The 20,924-nt window shown below is 36.1% G+C and overlaps 1 protein-coding gene across 7 annotated transcripts in view; it reads left to right on the top strand.

Moving 5' to 3' along the window:
- LRCH2 (leucine rich repeats and calponin homology domain containing 2) overlaps positions 1-20,924 on the top strand; it is a 171,606-nt gene that overhangs the window by 99,591 nt on the left and 51,091 nt on the right. For 5 of the 7 annotated variants that reach the window (XM_036917260.2, XM_036917259.2, XM_036917258.2 and 2 more), the window contains exons 11-12: positions 10,025-10,132; positions 15,520-15,585. In XM_036917260.2, coding sequence (XP_036773155.2) covers positions 10,025-10,132; positions 15,520-15,585 — 174 coding nt within the window. The remainder of the gene's footprint in view (positions 1-10,024; positions 10,133-15,519; positions 15,586-20,924) is intronic. The other 2 variants (XM_057495801.1, XM_057495800.1) reach the window with 1 other exon arrangement.

Raw genomic sequence — 20,924 nt, 5'->3', positions numbered from 1 at the left:
ACTACTAATTAAATTGCGTACACATATTAATGTAATAGGAATACAGTTACATAACCAAAGCAGACCTATAATTACCAGCCATCTCCTGTGAAACCAAGAAAACCAGTTAGGCATCCTAGGCATTTGTGAAAACTTATCTATGATATGGTGGATATTGTCCAACTGAACTTGAACAGTCTGAGAGAAATCAGACAAATTAAAACAACCCATTCCTGGGAACTGTTCACATCCCATATGTTCTTTTAACAGTAGATAGTCTGTAGTTGTAAGATTTTGGAGCGCTACAACTTGCACTTCTCCTAATTCTTAGTTGAGTTCCAACAGTATAGATCCAGTCAAATTTGTTGTTTTACTGTATGCACAGGCCAGCTTAGATATCTCCTTCTTCATTCCAATGGCAAGTCCAGGAACCAGTGGGATGAATGCAGCTACAACTGCAGCATCACCTGGATCTTTGTTGAGGTTTTTGATGATCATCTTCTGGTGTGACTCTTCCAGAGAGTGCTGATGTTGGAAGTTCTTCTTCATATCGTATCTTAGTTCATTTTCTGGGTAGCCAAATTAGGCTTTGATCCTCTGTATAAACACAAGCAAACCCTTTGCCCGCACTTTGATATGCACTTTATACCATTGTGTAGATCTAATTGGAGGTCACCACACAAGGAACTGCTTTTTTTTTTTTCTTTTTAAGAGAAAGGAATGTTATCAGAAAAGTGTACCTCCATAGCCGATCATCTGATACCCTTTAAGTGATCAAAATTAAGGATATTTAAAGCATGCATAAATCGTTGATTTACAGTTAGTTTTATCCTATCAGGGAGTAATCCCCCTTCACTTTCTTTCTTTTTTTTTTTGCTGTTGTTATCTTTAATCTACACTTACAAGAAAAATATTATGTTTACTAGGCTCTCCCCTATACCAGGTCTCCCCTATAAACCCCTTTACAGTCACTGTCCATCAGCATAGCAAAATGTTGTAGAATCACTATTTGTCTTCTCTGTGTTGTACAGCCCTCCCCTTTCTCCCACCTCCCATGCATGCTAATCTTAATACCCCTCTTCTTCTTCCCCCCCTTATCCCTCCCTACCCACCCATCCGCCCCAGTCCCTTTCCCTTTGGTACCTGTTAGTCCATTCTTGAGTTCTGTGATTCCGCTGCTGTTTTGTTCCTTCAGTTTTTCCTTTGTTCTTATACTCCACAGATGAGTGAAATCATTTGGTATTTCTCTTTCTCCGCTTGGCTTATTTCACTGAGCATAATACCCTCCAGGTCCATCCATGTTGCTGCAAATGGTAGGATTTGCCCTTTTCTTATGGCTGAGTAGTATTCCATTGTGTATATGTACCACCTCTTCTTTATCCATTCATCTACCGATGGACATTTAGGTTGCTTCCAATTCTTGGCTATTGTAAATAGTGCTGCGATAAACATAGGGGTGCATCTGTCTTCCTCAAACTTGATTGCTGCGTTCTTAGGGTGAATTCCTAGGTGTGGAATTCCTGGGTCAAATGGTAAGTCTGTTTTGAGCATTTTGATGAACCTCCATACTGCTTTCCACAATGGTTGAACTAATTTACATTCCCACCAGCAGTATAGGAGGGTTCCCCTTTCTCTACAGCCGCGCCAACATTTGTTGTTGTTTGTCTTTTGAATGGCAGCCATCCTTACTGGTGTGAGATGATACCTCATTGTAGTTTTAATTTGCATTTCTCTGATGATTAGTGATGTGGAGCATCTTTTCATGTGTCTGTTGGCCATCTGTATTTCTTTTTTGGAGAACTGTCTGTTCAGTTCCTCTGCCCATTTTTTAATTGGATTATTTGTTTTTTGTTTGTTGAGGCGTGTGAGCTCTTTATATATTTTGGACGTCAAGCCTTTGTCAGATCTGTCATTTACAAATATATTCTCCCATACTGTAGGGTTCCTTTTTGTTCTATTGATGGTGTCTTTTGCTGTACGGAGCTTTTCAGCTTAATATAGTCCCACTTGTTCATTTTTGCTGTTGTTTTCCTTGCCCGGGGAGATATGTTCAAGAAGAGGTCACTCATGTTTATGTCTAAGAGGTTTTTGCCTATGTTTTTTTCCACGAGTTTAATGGTTTCATGACTTACATTCAGATCTTTGATCCATTTTGTATTTACTTTTGTATATGGGGTTAGACAATCACCCAGTTTCATTCTACATGTAGCTGTCCAGTTTTGCCAGCACCATCTGTTGAAGAGACTGTCATTTCACCATTGTATGTCCATGGCTCCTTTATCAAATATTAATTGACCATATATGTTTGGGTTAATGTCTGGAGTCTCTAGTCTGTTCCACTGGTCTGTGGCTCTGTTCTTGTGCCAGTACCAAATTGTCTTGATTACTATGGCTTTATAGTAGAGCTTGAAGTTGGGGAGTGAGATCCCCCCTACTTTATTCTTCTTTCTCAGGATTGCTTTGGCTATTCGGGGTCTTTGGAGTTTCCATATGAATTTTTGATTTATTTGTTCCAGTTCATTGAAGAATGTTGCTGGTATAGTTTCATAGGGATTGCATCAAATCTGTATATTGCTTTGGGCAGGATGGCCATTTTGACGATATTGATTCTTCCTAGCCACGAGTATGAGATGAGTTTCCATTTTTTAGTGTCCCCTTTAATTTCTCTTAAGAGTGACTTGTAGTTTTCAGAGTATAAGTCTTTCACTTCTTTGGTTAGGTTTATTCCTAGGTATTTTATTCTTTTTGATGCAATTGTGAATGGAATTGTTTTCCTGATTTCTCTTTCTATTGGTTCTTTGTTAGTGTATAGGAAAGCTACAGATTTCTGTGTGTTAATTTTGTATCCTGTAACTTTGCTGTATTCGATATCAGTTCTAGTAGTTTTGGGGTGGAGTCTTTAGGGTTTTTTATGTACAATATCATGTCATCTGCAAATAGTTACAGTTTAACTTCTTCTTTACCAATCTGGATTCCTTGTATTTCTTTGTTTTGTCTAATTGCCATGGCTAGGACCTCCAGTACTATGTTGAATAACAGTGGGGAGAGTGGGCATCCCTGTCTAGTTCCTGATCTCAGAGGAAAAGCTTTCAGCTTCTCACTGTTCATTATAATGATGGCTGTGGGTTTATGATATATGGCCTTTATTATGTCGAGGTACTTGCCCTCTATTCCCATTTTGCTGAAAGTTTTTATCATGAATGGATGTTGAATTTTGTCAAATGCTTTTTCAGCATCTATGGAGAAGATCATGTGGTTTTTGTCTTTCTTTTTGTTGATGTGGTGGATGATGTTGATGGATTTTCGAATGTTGTACCATCCTTGCATCCCTGGGATGAATCCCACTTGGTCATGGTGTATGATCCTTTTGATATACTTTTGAATTCAGTTTGCTAATATTTTATTAAGTATTTTTGCATCTACATTCATCAGGGATATTGGTCTGTAATTTTCTTTTTCGGTGGGGTCTTTGCCTGGTTTTGGTATTAAGGTGATGTTGGCTTCATAGAATGAGTTTGGGAGTATTCCCTCCTCTTCTGTTTTTTGGAAAACTTTAAGGAGAATGTGTATTATGTCTTCTCTGTGTGTCTGATAAAATTCCGAAGTAAATGTGTCCGGCCCTGGTGCTTTGTTCTTGGGTAGTTTTTTGATTACCGTTTCAATTTCTTTGCTCGTAATTGGATTGTTTAACTTTTGTGTTTCTTCCTTGGTCAGTCTTGGATGGTTGTATTTTTCTAGGAAGTTGTCCATTTCTTCTAGGTTTTCCAGCTTGTTGGCGTATAGGTATTAATAGTAGTCTTTATTAATTCTTTGTATTTCTGTGGAGTCTGTCGTGATTTTTCTGGTCTCATTTCTAATTCTGTTGATTTGTGTTGATTCTCTTTTTCTCTTAATAAGTTTGGCTAGAGGCTTATCTATTTTGTTTATTTTCTCAAAGAACCAGCTCTTGGTTTCATTGATTTTTGTTATTGTTTTATTCTTCTCAATTTTGTTTATTTCTTCTCTTATCTTTATTATGTCCCTCCTTCTGCTGACTTTAGGCCTCATTTGTTCTTCTTTTTCCAGTTTCGATAATTGTGATGTTAGACTATTCATTTGGGATTGTTCTTCCTTCTTTAAGTGTGCCTGGATCGCTATATACTTTCCTCTTAAGACTGCTTTCGCTGCGTCCCACAGAAGTTGGGGCTTTGTGTTGTTGTTGTCATTTGTTTCCATATATTCCTTGATCTCTATTTTAATTTATTCATTGATCCATTGATTATTTAGGAGCATGTTTTTAAGCCTCCATATGTTTGTGAGCCTTTTTGTTTTCTTTGTAGAATTTATTTCTAGTTTTGTACCTTTGTGGTCTGAAAAATTGGTTGGTAGAATTTCAATATTTTGTATTTTGCTGAGGCTCTTTTTGTGGGCTAGTATGTGGTCTATTCTGGAGAATGTTCCATGTGCACTTGAGAAGAATGTATATCCTGTTGCTTTTGGATGTAGAGTTCCATAGATGTCTATTAGGTCCATCTGCTCTACTGTGTTGTTCAGTGCTTCCGTGTCCTTACTTATTTTCTGCCCGGTGGATCTATCCTTTGGGGTGAGTGGTGTGTTGAAGTGTCCTAGAATGAATGCATTGCAGTCTATTTCCCCCTTTAGTTCTGTTAGTATTTGTTTCACATATGCTGGTACTCCTGTGTTGGGTGCATATATATTTAGAATGGTTATATCCTCTTGTTGGACTGAGCCCTTTATCATTATGTAGTGTCCTTCTTTATCTCTTGTTACTTTCTTTGTTTTGAAGTCTATTTTGTCTGATATTAGTACTGCAACCCCTGCTTTCTTCTCGCTGTTGTTTGCCTGAAATATGTTTTTCCATCCCTTGACTTTTAGTCAGTACATATCTTTGGGTTTGTGGAGCCTTTCTTATAAGCAGCATATAGATGGGTCTTGCTTTTTTATCCATTCTATTACTCTGTGTCTTTTGATTGGTGCATTCATTCCATTTACATTTAGGGTGACTATTGAAAGATATGTACTCATTGCCATTGCAGGCTTTAAATTCGTGGTTACCAAAGTTTCAAGGTTAGCCTCTTTAGTATCTTACTGCCTAACTTAGCTCGTTTATTGGGCTGTGATATACACTGTCTGGAGATTCTTTTCTTCTCTCCCTTCTTATTCCTCCTCCTCGATTCTTCATATGTTGGGTGTTTTGTTCTTTGCTCTTTCTAGGAGAGCTCCCATCTAGAGCAGTCCCTGTAAGATGCCCTGTATAGGTGGTTTGTGGGATGCAAATTCCATCAGCTTTTGCTTGTCTGGGAATTGTTTAATCCCGCCATCATATTTAAATGATCGTCGTGCTGGGTACAGTATCCTTGGTTCAACACCCTTCTGTTTCATTGCATTAAATATATCATGCCATTCTCTTCTGGCCTGTAGGGTTTCTGTCGGGAAGTCTGATGTTAGCCTGATGGGTTTTCCTTTATAGGTGACCTTTTTCTCTCTAGCTGCCTTTAAAACTCTTTCCTTGTCCTTGATCTTTGCCATTTTAATTATTATGTTTCTTGGTGTTGTCCTCCTTGGATCCTTTCTGTTGTGGGTTCTGTGTATTTCCGTGGTCTGTTTGATTATTTCCTCTCCCAGTTTCAGGAAGTTTTCAGCAATTACTTCTTCCAAGATACTTTCCATCCCTTTTCCTCTCTCTTCTTCTTCTGGTACCCCTATAATACGGATATTGTTCCTTTTGGATTGGTCACACAGTTCTCTTAACATTGTTTCATTCCTGGAGATCCTTTTATCTCTCTCTATGTCAGCTTCTATGCATTCCTGTTCTCTGGTTTCAATTGCATCAATGTCCTCTTGCATCTTATCTATTCTGCTTATAAATCCTTCCAGAGTTTGTTTCATTTCTGTAATCTCCTTTCTGGCATCTGTGATCTCCCTCCAGACTTCATCCCATTTCTCTTGCATATTCTCTGCATCTCTGTCAGCATGTTTATGATTTTTATTTTGAATTCTTTGTCAGGAAGACTGGTTAGGTCTGTCTCCTCTGGTGTCTCTGTGATCTTGGTTTGCCTATAATTTTGTCTTTTCATTGTGATAAGAATAGTTTGCAGAGCTGGGACTAGTGACGGCTGGAAGAACTTCCCTTCTTGTTGGTTTGTGTCCTTCCTCTCCTGGGAGAATAGCGACATCTAGTAGCTTGTGCTGGGTAGCTGTGCGCAGACAGGGCTTCTGCTTCCTGCCCGGCTGCTATGGAGTTTATCTCCGCTGTTGCTGTGGGCGTGGCCTGGCTCGGGCTGCTGCTCCAAAGTGGTGAAGTTGTGTTGGAGGGGGAGCGGCCAGGAGGCTATTTATCTCTGTAAGGGGCCTCTGTGCTCCCTGTAGCCCAGGGGATTAGAGTGCCCAGAGATCCCCGGATTCCCTACCTCTGGACTAAGTGTCCCGCCCTGCCCCTTTAAGACTACCAAAAAATTACCCGCCAAAACAAAACGACCACACACACAAAAAAAGTCTGCTCGTTTTTCTTTATTCTTCGGCGCCAGCCTCGGGCACTCGCTCACCGGTCTTGTTGCCCTGTTTCCCTAGTATTGGGGTCCCTATCCCTTTAAGACTTCCAAAAAGCGCTCGCCAAAGCAAAACAACAACAACAACAAAAAAAAAAAATGGCCACTCACTTTCTTTTTGTTCCCTGGTGCCGGCCTCCGATACCCGCTTGCCGGTCTTGCCTCCTTGTTTCCCTAGTATTGGGGTCCCTGTCCTTTTAAGACTTCAAAAAAGCACTCACCAAAACAAAACAATGACAACAACAACAAAAAAAGATGGCCGCTCACTTTTCTTTTTTCCTCCTGCGCCGGCCTCCAGAACCTGCTCACCGTTCTTGCTGCCCTGTTTCCCTAGTAACCAGGGCCCTGCGCATGCACTGTGTCTGCGCTGTGGTCCGGATGGCTGGGGCTGGGACTTCAGCAGTCCTGGACTCCTTCTCCCTCCCGCTCTGCCTCCTCTCCTCCTGCGGGGAGCTGGGGGGAGTGTCACTCGGGACCCACCGGGCCGAGGTTTGTATCTTACCCCCTTTGCGAGGCGCTGGGTTCTTGCAGGTGTGGATGTGGTCTGGATATTGTCCTGGGTCCTCTGGCCTTTATTCTAGGAAGAGTTGTCTTTGTTATATTTTCATAGATATATGTGGTTTTGGGAGGAGATTTCTGCTGCTGTACTCACTCCGCCATCTTGGCTCCCTGCCAATTTAATTTTGCATTTGCTTAGTAATTAATTGGTCTCCTTTCTTTGGTTTTATTTTCTCTTGTCACAGCTATTTAGCCTTAGGAGTACTTTCATCTGTAGCGGTCCTTCCAAAACACACTGTAGAGACGGTTTGTGGGAGGGATATTTCCTCAACATTTGTTTAGTCCCTGCTTCAAATTTAAATCATCATGTTTCTAGGTAGAGTATTCTTTGTTCAAGGCCCTTCTGTGTTTATTACATTAAGTGTATCAGGTTTTGAATGTTTTCCTGGAGTTCCGTGAGCATGTTTATCATTTTTATTTTGAAATCCTTATCGAGAAGATTGGTGATTTTCGTTTCACTGTGCCGTCTTTGTGGTGTTTGTGGGATTTTGGTTTGTACCAGGTTCTTTTGCTGTTTCGTGTTTGTAATGATTACTATGGAATAATAACTTTGTGTAGCCAGCACCCTCTAGTGAACAGAAGCTCTACTCTCTGTAGCTGCCTAGATTCTGTAGTAATGGTGGGGTTTGAAGGTGAGCAGTGCTGGTGTCTGCCTGGATGAAATAGCTCTTGAGTGCTTTCCGGCCATAGTGTCTGCCTCCACTGCCAGGGTCAGTGGGCCGAGCATCCAGGGAGTATCCTCTGCGTTACTTCCCTGTAGCTGCTGTAGGGGGGCCACCCTCTGACTGCCTGGTGCCATAGTGGTACTAGCAGGTTTGTGAACCAGTGTTGGCTGGGAGGAAGAAGCAGCAGGCTGTGTATCACAGTGGGGGACCTTGGTGCCCTTTGCCAGCCAGGGGTTTGCAGTGCCTGAAGCTCCTGAAAGTTCCCAGTATGCTTGACTGTGTGCGCTGGGATGATTTTGTCCACCTGCCCTTTCTACTGAGCAGGAACCTCTGTGTAATATTTGCCCTTTTGGCACCCCTCTCGCCATTGGGAAGTCTTTCAATGTACCTGCCTTTCTTAGATTAGTTGTGTTTGCTTGTATTTTCATATTATATGTGGTTTTGGGAGGATGTTACTACCTCAGTTTTCACACTGCCATCTTTATGCCTCTTGGCGTACATACATCTTTTCAAATCAGATTTTGTTTTTTGGAGGTATGTTCCTAGAAGTGAGTTTACTGGGTCATATGGTGTTTCCATTTTTAGTTTTTTGAGGAATCTTGATACTGCCTTCTATAGCGACTGTACCAATTTACTTTCCCACCGAAAGTGGAGGAGGGTTCTCTTTTCTCCACATCCTTGCCAACACTTCTTATTTCTTGTCTTCTGTATAGTGGCAATTCTGACACATTTGAGGTGATACCTTATTGTGGTTTTGATTTGCATTTCCCTGATGATTTGCAATGTGGGAGGCAGATTTCTTTATCAGTGCTGGCCAGCAGGAAGGAGTGGCAGGCTTCTTATCACAGTGGGGGTCCTCGGTGCTATGTTGCTAGCCAGTGGGATGGAGCATCTGAATCTCCTATAATTTCCCAACCTGCTGGGCTTAGTGTGCCTATACCAATTTGTCCACATCCCTTTTCTCATGAGTAGCAAGCTCTGTGTAATCTGACCCTTTGGCACCCCTCTCGCTATTGGGAAGTCTTTCAATGTAACTGCCTTTCTTTTGTGCCAGAGCAGCTGGTTGAGGGAACCTGTTCTCCTCAAGCAACTGGAATCTCAGTCTCTCTAAGTATTGTGTCTATCTTTGCTTTCCAACCCCACTAATCTCCAGAGCACCGTGTAATGTGGGTTTGTGCTTTTGGATTAGATCACCAGGGCTGGTTGTTTAGCAGTCCTGGGCTTCTACCTCCTCCCCACTCCACTTCTCTTTTTCCTGCTGAGCTGGTGTTAGGGGAGGGCTTGGTTCCTGCAGGGTGTTGGCTATGCTACTGTACCCTTTTCTGTGAGGTCTTCTCTTCCCCATATGTAGGTAGTCTGTTTTGCAGCCTTCAGGTCATTCTTTCAGGATTTGTTGTATTTGCTGTGTATTTGTGTTTTATGTGATTTCAGTAGGAGGTTTCTACATCAATTCTCATGCCGCCATCTTTTTCCCCCTTGGAAATGTGAAAATCTCTTATTGGTAACTTTTTCAGCAGTTGTTAGTTAGTCATTTCTGATATTTTAAGGAGTTACATTGCTTTGTATTATACTTTTTAGATTTAATTTCTCTTGCTTTATCACCTTATCGCATGAGGACAGTTGCCTAAACTTGAGAGTCACCATTGGCATGCAAGAAATGATAAAGATAGAAAGCATAAGGGTTTGATTCTTTTTTTAAAATGAAATACTTTGGGATAAAATTACTAGAGTTTGGACAACAATTTATTTTAATGTTCCTTTGTTGTCTTTGAATGGTAACAACTCTATATTTAGTAGATATTATTCAGTAAATTTGCCAGTCTTATCTGAATCTATTTTGCATTTCTTCTCAAACATTTTGCATGGGTTTTTAAAATAAAAATGAATAAAGTGATAAAAGCAGGATGGTTGAATAAAAAGAGAAATTATCATTTCTTTTATACTCAGGCTATAGAGAGCTCTGTGGTCCTTATTACACTTTTGACTGGAAAGTGTACATCATTAAATTACTATGGCCATTACACATTTCAGCACTTGCAAAATGATAGTACAGTTTACTTTGTTTTCCATTAATTTTGTTAATATAACCAGTGTTCCACACTTTGTATTGAGGAGAAAGGGTAGATGTGTTTTTTTATTCCCTATTTGTTATTTTAGCATTTAAATATAAGAACATTAGGATTTTAGCTTTCACAAAAAATTGTTTCCACTTTTGAAAACTTGCATAAAATATAATCTGTCTTAGTTTTTGACTATGTTTATGTTACCTTTCAGACTTGTGGAAGAACAGCTACTTGCCGAGGAAGAGGATGATGATGTGAAGGAAGTAACTGATTTGAGGAAAATTGCCGCTCAACTATTGCAGCAAGAGCAGAAGAACAGGTATATTTTTTAGTAATGAGATTTAAGTAGGCAGATTTTATAAGCATTAAATCTGATTATTTAGATATAAAAATAAAGTATATGAAATTTCCAGTAAATAGGATCGTCTTAAGATCTCTTTCAAGGGACTAAGTTTTAAAACACAATAGGCAATACTTAAGAAACAAATATAAAGTTAAATATACAATTGACAGATACTTTATACTCACAGTCATTGTATTTACTTATTGTTTAGGTATCTTTCTTATTCATATGTGCTAAATAACTGATTTATTTGTTGATATTCATTTTAGGTCACAGTAGTGTTAGATAACATTATAAGCATTTTTTCCCCAAATATATATCATGTATATAGTGTTGTTTTTTTTTTCTTATGAGGTTCTGAATTACTTGGGCTATGTGTAAACTCCTTAGGATCAAATTGAGTTATATGATGGTTGATTAAATCAGTGTGATAATTTGAGGGTCACAGATTCACTTTTGTCTGTCTGTTCAAGGAGCATTGCTCCCTCTGAGTAGGCTTTTTCCAAATACATTGTCATTGGCAATGAGGAGGATGTTGTGTGAATGAGCGTTAACAATTAATGTAAGTCCATTTTTCATGCAGGAAACGTTCTGTGTGCTGCTGAAGGTCTGCTATTACTGCCATCTTCGTGTACTGAGAGTACAGCATTTATAGCTTTGAAATAATTAAGATCTGAGACAGTTTTTGTTTTTGAAAAAATTAAAAGAGTAATTTTTGTATAGTCAACATTGATAACTATTAAGTATTTTATTTCTCTTTTTAAAACAATAAATGTTTGTGGCTCACATGACCATGTTTTGTGATGTTTAACTCACATTTGCTTAAGTATACTTTGAAAAATAATTACTATTAAAACTTTTCAATGACAAGTGTATGGTTTTAAGGGGTACTTTAAAAAAATAGTCACTAAATATCTTCTTTTATATAGACACTCTATTTATAGAATTAAAAAACATGCTAGGAAATAATCACTCATTTTTATACCTTCTGTATTTAGTGTATCCTCATTCCCAGTTCACATTTTTCTTCTACCATAACTTTCTGTCACCTTTTTCTGTAATATTTATCTTCTAATTTTTTCCTGTGATTCATTTCTAATAGGCCTTTTTCTAATTGGTTACTTATTGACCTTTTCTTAAATTGTCTATTTGTGTGTGTTTTTTTCCCTCTGGTATAATCAAAGCATTGCTCCACATCTACGATTTAAGAGATTTAATGAAGTAAGCCACCACCTGTGTAGCTTAAAAAAATTGTTGAGTTTTTATCTCTTCTACCTAGCAGGCGAAAGAATTGAATTTATCATTATGAGCAGAGAATACTGATTTTGTAAAACCCACAATATACCTTTCTCTGATTGTGTTAAGAATAACATTTGAGTGCCTAATTTCAGATTTTAACATTGCCATAGATAATGTTTCTATATCTTCAATTTTCTACTATTGTATTATTTTAAATTTATCCCTGAGTTGAGTTATTCTTTCTAGCTTAGGTACAACATCAAATAATATATCATAGGTCTGGTTTTTGTGATAGTTTGTAATAAGTACAAAACAGCCCTTAACCCTTTGTGTTACTCAGTAATACTGTTAAATTGTTTAATTGATTGCTTGAAAATGAGATGAGCAGATTGAAAGCTTATAGAAGCCATTAACTTAGTATGCCATCTTTAAAATAACTTCTATTATTTTTTGACAGTTATGCAAAAGTAAGTGTTTTTTCTCTGGTGCTTCTCTTTGTCTTTTCAGATGTTAGTACACATGAAAATAGTTCTATTTGGGTTAAATATTAATATGAAGTGACATTAATGCTGTAATAATTATGCCTACTTTTTTAAGGCATTAAAATATTTATGGTGTCTGATCATAAAGTAAGGAGTACATTTTACCTTAAAATTTAGAATCTATATAAGATAATTTAAATTAGATCCCTGGCCAGTTCTGGTATTGGCTGAACTTAAACTGGTCTCAGAATTGTATTTTCCTGAGCCTAAGTATTTTATCCATTAAAATGATCTCTTCCCTTGTAAAATATGTTGCAGTTGTTCACATCTCTTAGAAGGAGATAATTAAAAATTTTTGTGTAATGTTACAATACTTGAATTTGTGTGGATCCAAAAACATCAGAAATAATCTTGTATATGGATATATCCTTAAAGGAATTGATGTAATTTGTACTTTCTCTGGGTTGTAGATTTTCCCTTTCATATTGTATTGCGTTTTAGATTCCAACTTTATTAATGAAATATCTGAAATGGTATTTAAAATTGCAGTTCAATGAGGAGTTGTAACGTTTCTTTTTAGGTTTTTTCAGTCATTGTAATGTTTTTGTTTGGTTGTTATTAGTCTTGATTTAAAATAATTTACCTGGAGTAAGATTATGCTTGCATATCAGAAAGTACCACCTATGACTCCTACTTTGACTTTATGTTACTTAACTGTTATTTAGCTAGCTATTAGTTGAGGTAAATGCAGAGTTAGCTCTCAGCTAAAAGTAGCCTTGCTATGTACTCTAAAATTAGAGGCAATTAAAAAACTGTTTATGTTGAGCTTAGTGTTGACTTTCTTGAAGATAGCTTGCCACTTGTTTAGGTCATATTACTAAAAATAATCATTAAATTGGTAGTAGCACCTGGTGGATGAAACTATCTTAGAAAAGTAATAAGACAATATTGTGTAGAATTAATAATCAAAAAGGTGGGAAAAGAGATCAACAAATAAAGTAGATAACTCTTTAGTGTTGAAAGTCTGAAGCCTAGTTATTTAGAACACTGCCTCCTCTTTGCATAAGTGAGATGTACACATTAAACTAGTTTGCATTAGCAGTTTATTATTCAGTTTTTTTTTATTGTTGAAATGTTAAAAGGTAATCATTATCCCCTTGTCAAAATATCATGTTGTTTCTACTTGGATTTGAGTTCATTGAAGTCTCCCTCAATCAGTGACCTTGTCTGTGTTAAAATAGTTATTCCTTAAGTCATAATTTTATCACTATTATTTGGGAAATTTTAAAAATATATCATTTTAAATATCATTAATAAAGTCGCTTTGTAAATTATTTAGCCAGTTCTTAAAATTTCCAGCAACCCTACTTACATATGTTAGTATTAAGAGAAGTGATTACTGCTCTTTTTCTTATACTGATTTTTAAGCTAGCTTATTAAGATATGTTAGGTTGTCATCCTAAAGTAAGGATAATAATATATGTGGTCCTCGCAGTGAATAGCTTCAGCTGATTGGTTTTGATTTCATGTTCATTCCAGCTAACTTATTCTGTAGTATTTTCCATTATGTCTTTCCTTTTAATAATTATTTTATTCACTTTTAGGTGTGTCCCAAGAGTATTTATTGTGGGAAGATGTATTTGTGAGAGCTTTGTAATATGGATAAATAAAAAAATAATTATGAAAAGTTACATTGAAATACAGTAAGGATCATGGAAAGCGAAATCAGATTTTGAGTTTATTTTTGGTTTAGAATTACAGATATTATGTACATTAATTGTTTTCACGTGATTTTTTTTCCTGATCATATGAACATTCAAATTTGAGGAGCATCATGTTAACCTCTAGCTCATTATATAACTAATTAAGTAGTTCTCTGAACCCTTCAAATCTATCCATTCTTTATTTTCTGCTTGCTTTACTAATGACTTCCCTGTCCTCTCCCAAAACATCTTTCTTCTCCCATCTTTTGGTTTGGTTGATGTACATGAAATGTGAATACAGATGGAAGCTTTTATGTTATAGAGCATCATTCAGTGAAAAACTCTTCCAGAGGACCAGAGCAGGAGGACGTGCATCAAGGTATCTAGAGTTTGTGGAAGCCTTAAGTATTAAGGGGCCAGGTTGACGCAGCTGAAATTTAGAGTCTTTTACTTAAAATACTGTACTGGTAACTGGATTAGGAAAGTAAGTTAATAATCTAGGATGGATATTTAGATAAAACATTTATTTTAATGTTGAGTATCACAGACTAAAACATTAAATATCAAAGTACACAGCAAAAAAAAAAAAAGAATTCTCGAGTATATAAAAATACCTAATAGGAAAGTGAATTTCAAGTTTTTTTTAATTTCTGCTCTGTGTGACTTATACACATCAGTAATCACAATGCCAGTGAGTGTGGTGTGGGGATAATTCAGAATTTACTTTAGTGCAGGGCTTTCAGTTTGACTTGCCGCCTCCCCTGCAATAATTTTGACATTCCTCCCTGGTATAGTTTTTGCCACTATGTCTTTTTTTTCAAAATCACTCTTTAAAGATACACTGTTTTTCCTAATCATCTTAGTTTATTACCTTAATTCTTCTGCATTTGGGAATTCGGTGCACTTCAGTGTACACCCAACACAAAGAAGAATAAAGGTGGTGTTAATCTTGAAATTGATGGGTGCAAAGTTACTCTGCTTTGCCTGTGATACTTGTTCTTTATTCCTCACTGTGACTTCCTCCTAGGAGGCTCTAATACATAAAAGTTAGGAAACCAGGGTAATGGAATTGGTTTCTTTATGTTAACCATCTTTCTGTAATCACCAACATATGTAGTTCATTTTATATACCAGTTATTAATATGTAGCTTTAATTTGAAATTCTTTTCTATATTCTTTTGATAGTTGCTATCTGGATATTTTTTTAATAAAAGGCAGATATTTTACTCCATTATAAAAGTAAACTTCAAAATTGAAAACTAAGTTACATTTATATTTTTAGTGAATAAATGTTAAAAACTCATATATGATAGTTACAAAGGTTAAAGAGTTAATAATTCATTACTTTTGACCTTGAGATGAATACTTAGAATTATATGAAGTCATACACAAATACTTCTTCAATATGATGGTTTATTGTTCTTAGTTTTACTTCTTTTGCTTCTCCAAATAACATTTCATTTAGTTATTAAAAGTTTGATAAATGTGTGTGCTTTTTTTAAAGAGTTGAACTTTAGCACTGGGTTTTCAGTTAGAATTAAAATTTATTGTTTGGCTTTTTGCAAAATAATACCTGTTACATCAACATAATGCATATCATCGCTGTACTGGGAAAACAAAGTCAGTCATGGTACCTAAACAATCTGTATTTATCTTCTGTCTCAGCCAAAAGTTAGGTATGCACAGGGCAATATCTTGGCTAGAAAATTTCCAAGCCTTGAGAAAGGGTTTATTAAAGAAGATTCATGGAAGAGTTGGAGAGCATCATTCCTTCATAATAGCCAGTGCAATTATGGACATTTGATCTAAATAATATTTAAATATTATTTTCTAGCAAAGATCTTCATGGACCACATGCAGTATACTATGGAGATCTTTTATATCATGTGGATAACACTTTTTAATAAATTTTGAATTTAATATGTTGATTTGCTCCTAGAATTCTTAATCATTCAACTTCTGTCCCAAGAAACAAGCCAAAACAAACTGTGGAATGTGAAAAGAGGTATAAAAATATCTTAGTCCTTGTATTTAGTATTTTTTTTAATTAAAATATTGTTAATGTACAATCTTATTTTGGCTTCAATGTATATCACAGTGGTTCATCAGTCCCCGTGATCAACTTACATTGTAATTGCAAAGTGTTGTGCCCCTTTATCCCTCTCCAACTTCCACCCCACCAAGCCTGTCCTAATCCCGCACCTTGGTAACCACCAGTCACTTCTTAGTGTCTGTGAGTCTGCTGCTGTTTTGTTCCTTCTGTTTTGCTTTGTTTTTATATTCCACAACTAAATGAAATCATATTTGTCTCTCTGCGCCTGGCTTATTTCACTGAGCATAATACCCTCTAGCTCCACTCATCTTGTTGGAAATGACAGGATTTCTTTTCTTTTTATGGCTGAATAATATTCCATTGTGCATATGTACCGCATCTTTATCCATTCATCTGTTGATGGACACTTAGGTTGCTTGCATATCTTGGCTACTGCAAAGAGTACAGCAATAAACATAGGGGTGTATATATCTTTTTGAATGAGGTATTTTGTTTTCTTTGGGTAAATTCCTAAGAGTGGAATTACTGGGTCAAATGGTATTTCTATTTTTAGCTTTTTGAGGAACTTCTATACTGCTTTACAGAATGGTTGCATCAATTTACATTCCCACCAGCAGTGTAGGAGGGTTCCTATTTCTCTACATCCTTGCCAGCATTTGTTGTTTCTTATCTTGTGGATAGTGGCCATTCTAACTGGCATATCTCATTGTGGTTTTAATTTGCATTTCCCTGATGATTAGTGATGTGGAGCATCTTTTCATGTGCCTGTTGGCCATTTGTATTTCTTCTTTGGAGAAGTGTCTGTTCAGATCCCCTGCCCATTGCTTAATCGGGTTATTTATTTTTTGTGGTGTTGAGGCATATGAGCTCTTTATATATTTTGGATGTTAACCTCTTATCAGATTAACATTTACAAATAAATTCTCCAGTACTGTAGGGTGCTTTTTCTCTTCTGCTGGTGGTATCCTTTGCTGTATACAAGCTTTTTAGTTTGATGTAGTCCCACTTCTTCATTTTTTATTTTGTTTCTCTTGTCAAAGAAGATGTATCCAGGAAAAAGTTGCCCATGATTATATTCAAGAGATTTTTGTATGTTTTCTTCTAAGAGTTTTATGGTTTCATGACTTACATTCAGGTCTTTGATCCAGTTTGAGTTGACTTTTGTGCATTGAGTTAGACAATAATCCAGTTTCATTGTCTTGTAGCTGTCCAGTTTTGCCAACACCAGTTGTTAAAGAGGCTGCCATTTCCCCACTGTATTTTCATGGCTCATTTATCATATGTTAATTGACCATATATGTGTGGGTTTATATCTGGGCTCTCTATTCTGTTCCATTGATCTGTGGGTCTGTTCTTGTGTGAGTACCAAATTGTCTTGATTACTGTGGCTTTGTAGTAAGCATGATGTCAGGGAGCCTAAGTCCTTCAGCTTTGTTCTTGTTAGGATTGCTTTGGCTCTTTGGGGTCTTTTGTGGTTCCATATAAATTTTAGAACTATTTATTCTAGTTCATTGAAAAATGCTGTTGGTATTTGATAGGGACTGAATTGAATCAGTAAATTGCTTTAGGCAGGATGGCCATTTTGACAATATTAACTCTTATTATCATGAACATGGGATAGATTTCCATTTATTGGTGTCTTTTATTTCTCTCTTGAATGTCTTTTAGTTCTCAGAGTGTAGCTCTTTCACCTCCTTGGTTACGTTTATTCCTAAGTATTTTACTCTTTTTTGATGCAGTTGTAAATGGAGTTGTTTTCCTGATTTCTATTTCTGCTAGTTTGTTTTTAGTATACAGGAATGTGATGGATTTCTGTGTATTAATTTTGTATTCTGTAACTTTGCTTAATTCAGTTATTAGTCCTAGTAGTTTTCTTGTATATTCTTTAGGGTTTTTTATGTATAATATGTCATTTGCAAATAGTGACAATTTAACTTCTTTTCTTTACAAATTTGGATGCCTTTTCTTTCTTTGTGTTGTCTGATTGGTGTGGCTAGGACTTCCAGTACTATGTTGAATAAAAGTGGGGAGAGTGGGCACCCTTGTCTTCTTCCCGATCTTAGAGGAAAAGTTTATAGCTTTTCATTGTTAAGTTCTATGTTGGCTATGGGTTTGTTGTATATAGCATTTATTATGTTGAGATACATGCCCTGTATATCCATTTTGTTAAAGAGTTTTTATCATGAATGGATGTTGAATTTTGTCAAATGCCTTTTCAGTATTTGGTAAGATGATCATGTGGTTTTTATCCTTTTTGTTAATGTGGTGCATGATATTGGTTGATTTATGAATATTATACTATCCTTGCATCCCTGGAATAAATCCCGCTTGGTCATGATGCATGATCTTTTGATGTATTTTTGAATTCTGTTTGCTAATATTTTGTTGAGGACTTTTGCATGTATGTTCATCAGGGATATTGGTCTATAATTTTCTTTTTTGTGGTGTCTTGGTCTGGTTTTGGTTTTAGAGTGATGCTGGCCTCTTAGAATGAGTTTGAAAGTATTTCCTCTTCTACTTTTTGGAATACTTTAGGAAGGATGGGTATTAGGTGTTCCTTAAGTGTTAAAATTCAGCTGTGAAGCCATCTGGACTTGGAGTTTTGTTTTTTGGGAGTTTTTTGACTATCAGTTTGATTTAATTGCCCGTAAATAGTCTGTTAGATTTTGTTTCCTCTTGGGTCAATCTTGGAAGGTTGTATTTTTCTAGGAAGTTGTCCATTTCTTGTAGATTGTCCATTTTATTGGCATAGAGTTTTTCATAGTGTTCTCTAATAATTCCTTGTATTTCTGTAGTATCTATTGTGATTATTCATTCTTTTCTGGTTTTGTTTATGTTTGTACATTCTTTTTCCTTGATACATCTGGCTAGGGATTTATCTATTTTCTCAAAGAACCAGCTCCTGTTTTCATTGATTTTTTTTCTCTTGTTTTATTCTGTATTTTTTTTATTTATTTCTTCTCTGATCTTTATTATGTCCCTCCTTCTACTATCTTTGAGCTTCACTTGTTCTTCTTTTTTATAGTTTTTTAAATTGTGCGTTTAGAGTTTATTTGGGGTTGTTCTTGTTTCTTGTGGTAAGCCTGTATTGCTGTGTACTTTTCTCTTAGATCTGCCCTTGCTGCCTCCCACAGATTTTGGGCTGTTGTGGTTTTGTTTTTGTTTGTCTTCATGTATTTCTTGATTTTTTTGTTTTAAAAAAGTTGTTCATTGAGCCGTTGATATTTAGAAGCATATTTTTTAGTCTCCATGTGTTCGTTGGCTTTTTAATTTTCTTTTGTAGTGTATTTTAAGTTTTGTACCAATTTCCATGTTTTTTAATTTACTTAGGCTCTTTTTGTGGCCTAGTATGTAATCTATTCTGGGAAACATTCCATGTACACTTGAGAAAAACGTATGTCTTGCTGCTTTTGGCTGGAATGTTTTGTGTATGTCTTGAGTCCATCTGTTCTAATGTGTTTAGTGCCTCTTTTTCTTTATTTTCTTCCTGTTTGATGTGTTGATGTGAGTGTGTGTTAAAGTCCCCTAAAATGAATGTGTTGCAATCTATTTCCCCCTTTAATTCTGTTAGTATTTGTTTTACCTATTTAGATGCTCCTTTGTTGGGTGCATAGATAATTTATAATGATTATGTCCTTGTGTTGGACTGATCCTTTTATTATGTAATGTCTTTTTTTGTCTCTTGTTACTTTATTTGTTTTGAAATCCATTTTGACTGCTAATCCTTTCTTTCCTCCATTATTTGCATGTAATATTTTTTTCCATCCATTCACTTTCGTCTGTGTTTGTCTTTGAGTCTGAAAAGAGTCTCTTGTAAGCAGAGATGGTCTTGTTTCTTTTTTCATTCATTCTGCTATCCTATGTCTTTTGATAGGTGCATTTAGTCCATTTATGTTTAATGTGATTATTGATAGATGTGTACTTACTGCATTTTTATTAATTGTTTTCTGGCTGTTTTTTTCATAGCTCCTCTCTGTTCCTTTCTTCTTCTTTTATACTCTTCTCTTGTTATTGATAGTTTTCTTTAGTGTTGTAATTGGGTTTCTCTTTTTCTTTAATTAATTTTTTTTGTGTGTGTATATATTGTAGGCTTTAGTTTTGTGATTACCAAAAGTTCAAGGATAGCTTCCTTACTATATAAGTCTATCTTATATTGGTGATTACTCTATTTCAGACACAAACTAATGGTACTTTTTTCTTCTTCCTCCTCCACATTTTTCATATTAGATGTCATAATCTGCACTTTTTGTGTATCCTTTGACTGATTTTGTGTACAGTTTTTTTTGCTTCTTTTGTTTTAATTTTATACTTGCTTGGCAATTAGTTTGTCTACTACCTTAACAGTGGGTCTATTTTTACTGGTGAAAGCTATTTGGCCTTAGGGTCATTTACATCTACAGCAGTCCCTTTAACGTATCATATAAGGCTGGCTTAGTGGTAGTGAATTCCTTCAACTTTTGTTTATCTGGAAGTTGTTTAAACCCAGCTTCAAATTTCAATGATAATATTTTCGTGTAGAGGATTCTTGGTTGGATATCCTTCTGTTTCAGTAAATTAAAAAAATGATGTCTCTCCCTTCTGGCCTGTAGAATTTCTCTTAATAAATCTACTGATATCCTGATGGGATTTCCTTTATTAGTAATCATTTTTCTCTCTCTGGGTGCTTTCAGTACATTCTCCATAGTTATTATGTGTCTTGGTCTTGTCTTCCTGTGGTTCCTTTTGTTTGGGGATCTCTGACCTTCTATGACCTGAATGTCTATTTTCTCCTCTAGACTGGGGAAGTTTTCAGCAATTATTTCCTAAAAGAGACTTTCTGTCTCTTTGTCTTTTTGTTCTCCTTCTTGTACCACTATTAAGCAAATACTGTTTTTTATGGATTGGTCCCATAGCTCTCTTTGATTCCTAGAGATCCTTTTTTCTCTCTGTTTCTCAGCTTCTTTGTTTTCCTGTTCTGTAATTTCCATTTCATTTACCGTTTCCTGTACATGTTCTAATCTACTGTTAAATCTCATCACTGTATTTTTCATTTCAGATATTATATTCTTCAGCTCTTGGTAGCTCTTTTTCAGGTCTTATTTCTCTTTGTTGAACTCCTCCCTGAGCTCTTCAATACTTTTCTATAAATCCATGAGCATTTTTATTACTTTTATTTTGAAATGTTTATTTAGAAGATTGGTGATCTCCCTTTCATTTAGCCCTCCTTTTGGGATTCTGTCTTGTAGTTTTGTTTGGTTCATTTTCCTATGCCTACTCATTTTCTCAGAGTTTCTGTGTTTCTTCTTTTGTGT

The sequence above is a fragment of the Manis pentadactyla genome, chromosome X (assembly GCF_030020395.1).
Source record: "Manis pentadactyla isolate mManPen7 chromosome X, mManPen7.hap1, whole genome shotgun sequence".
In the NCBI taxonomy this organism is placed as follows: Eukaryota; Metazoa; Chordata; class Mammalia; order Pholidota; family Manidae; genus Manis; species Manis pentadactyla.
The sequence above is the reverse complement of the archived record's forward strand: the minus strand, read 5'-3'. Positions and strand labels throughout refer to the sequence as shown.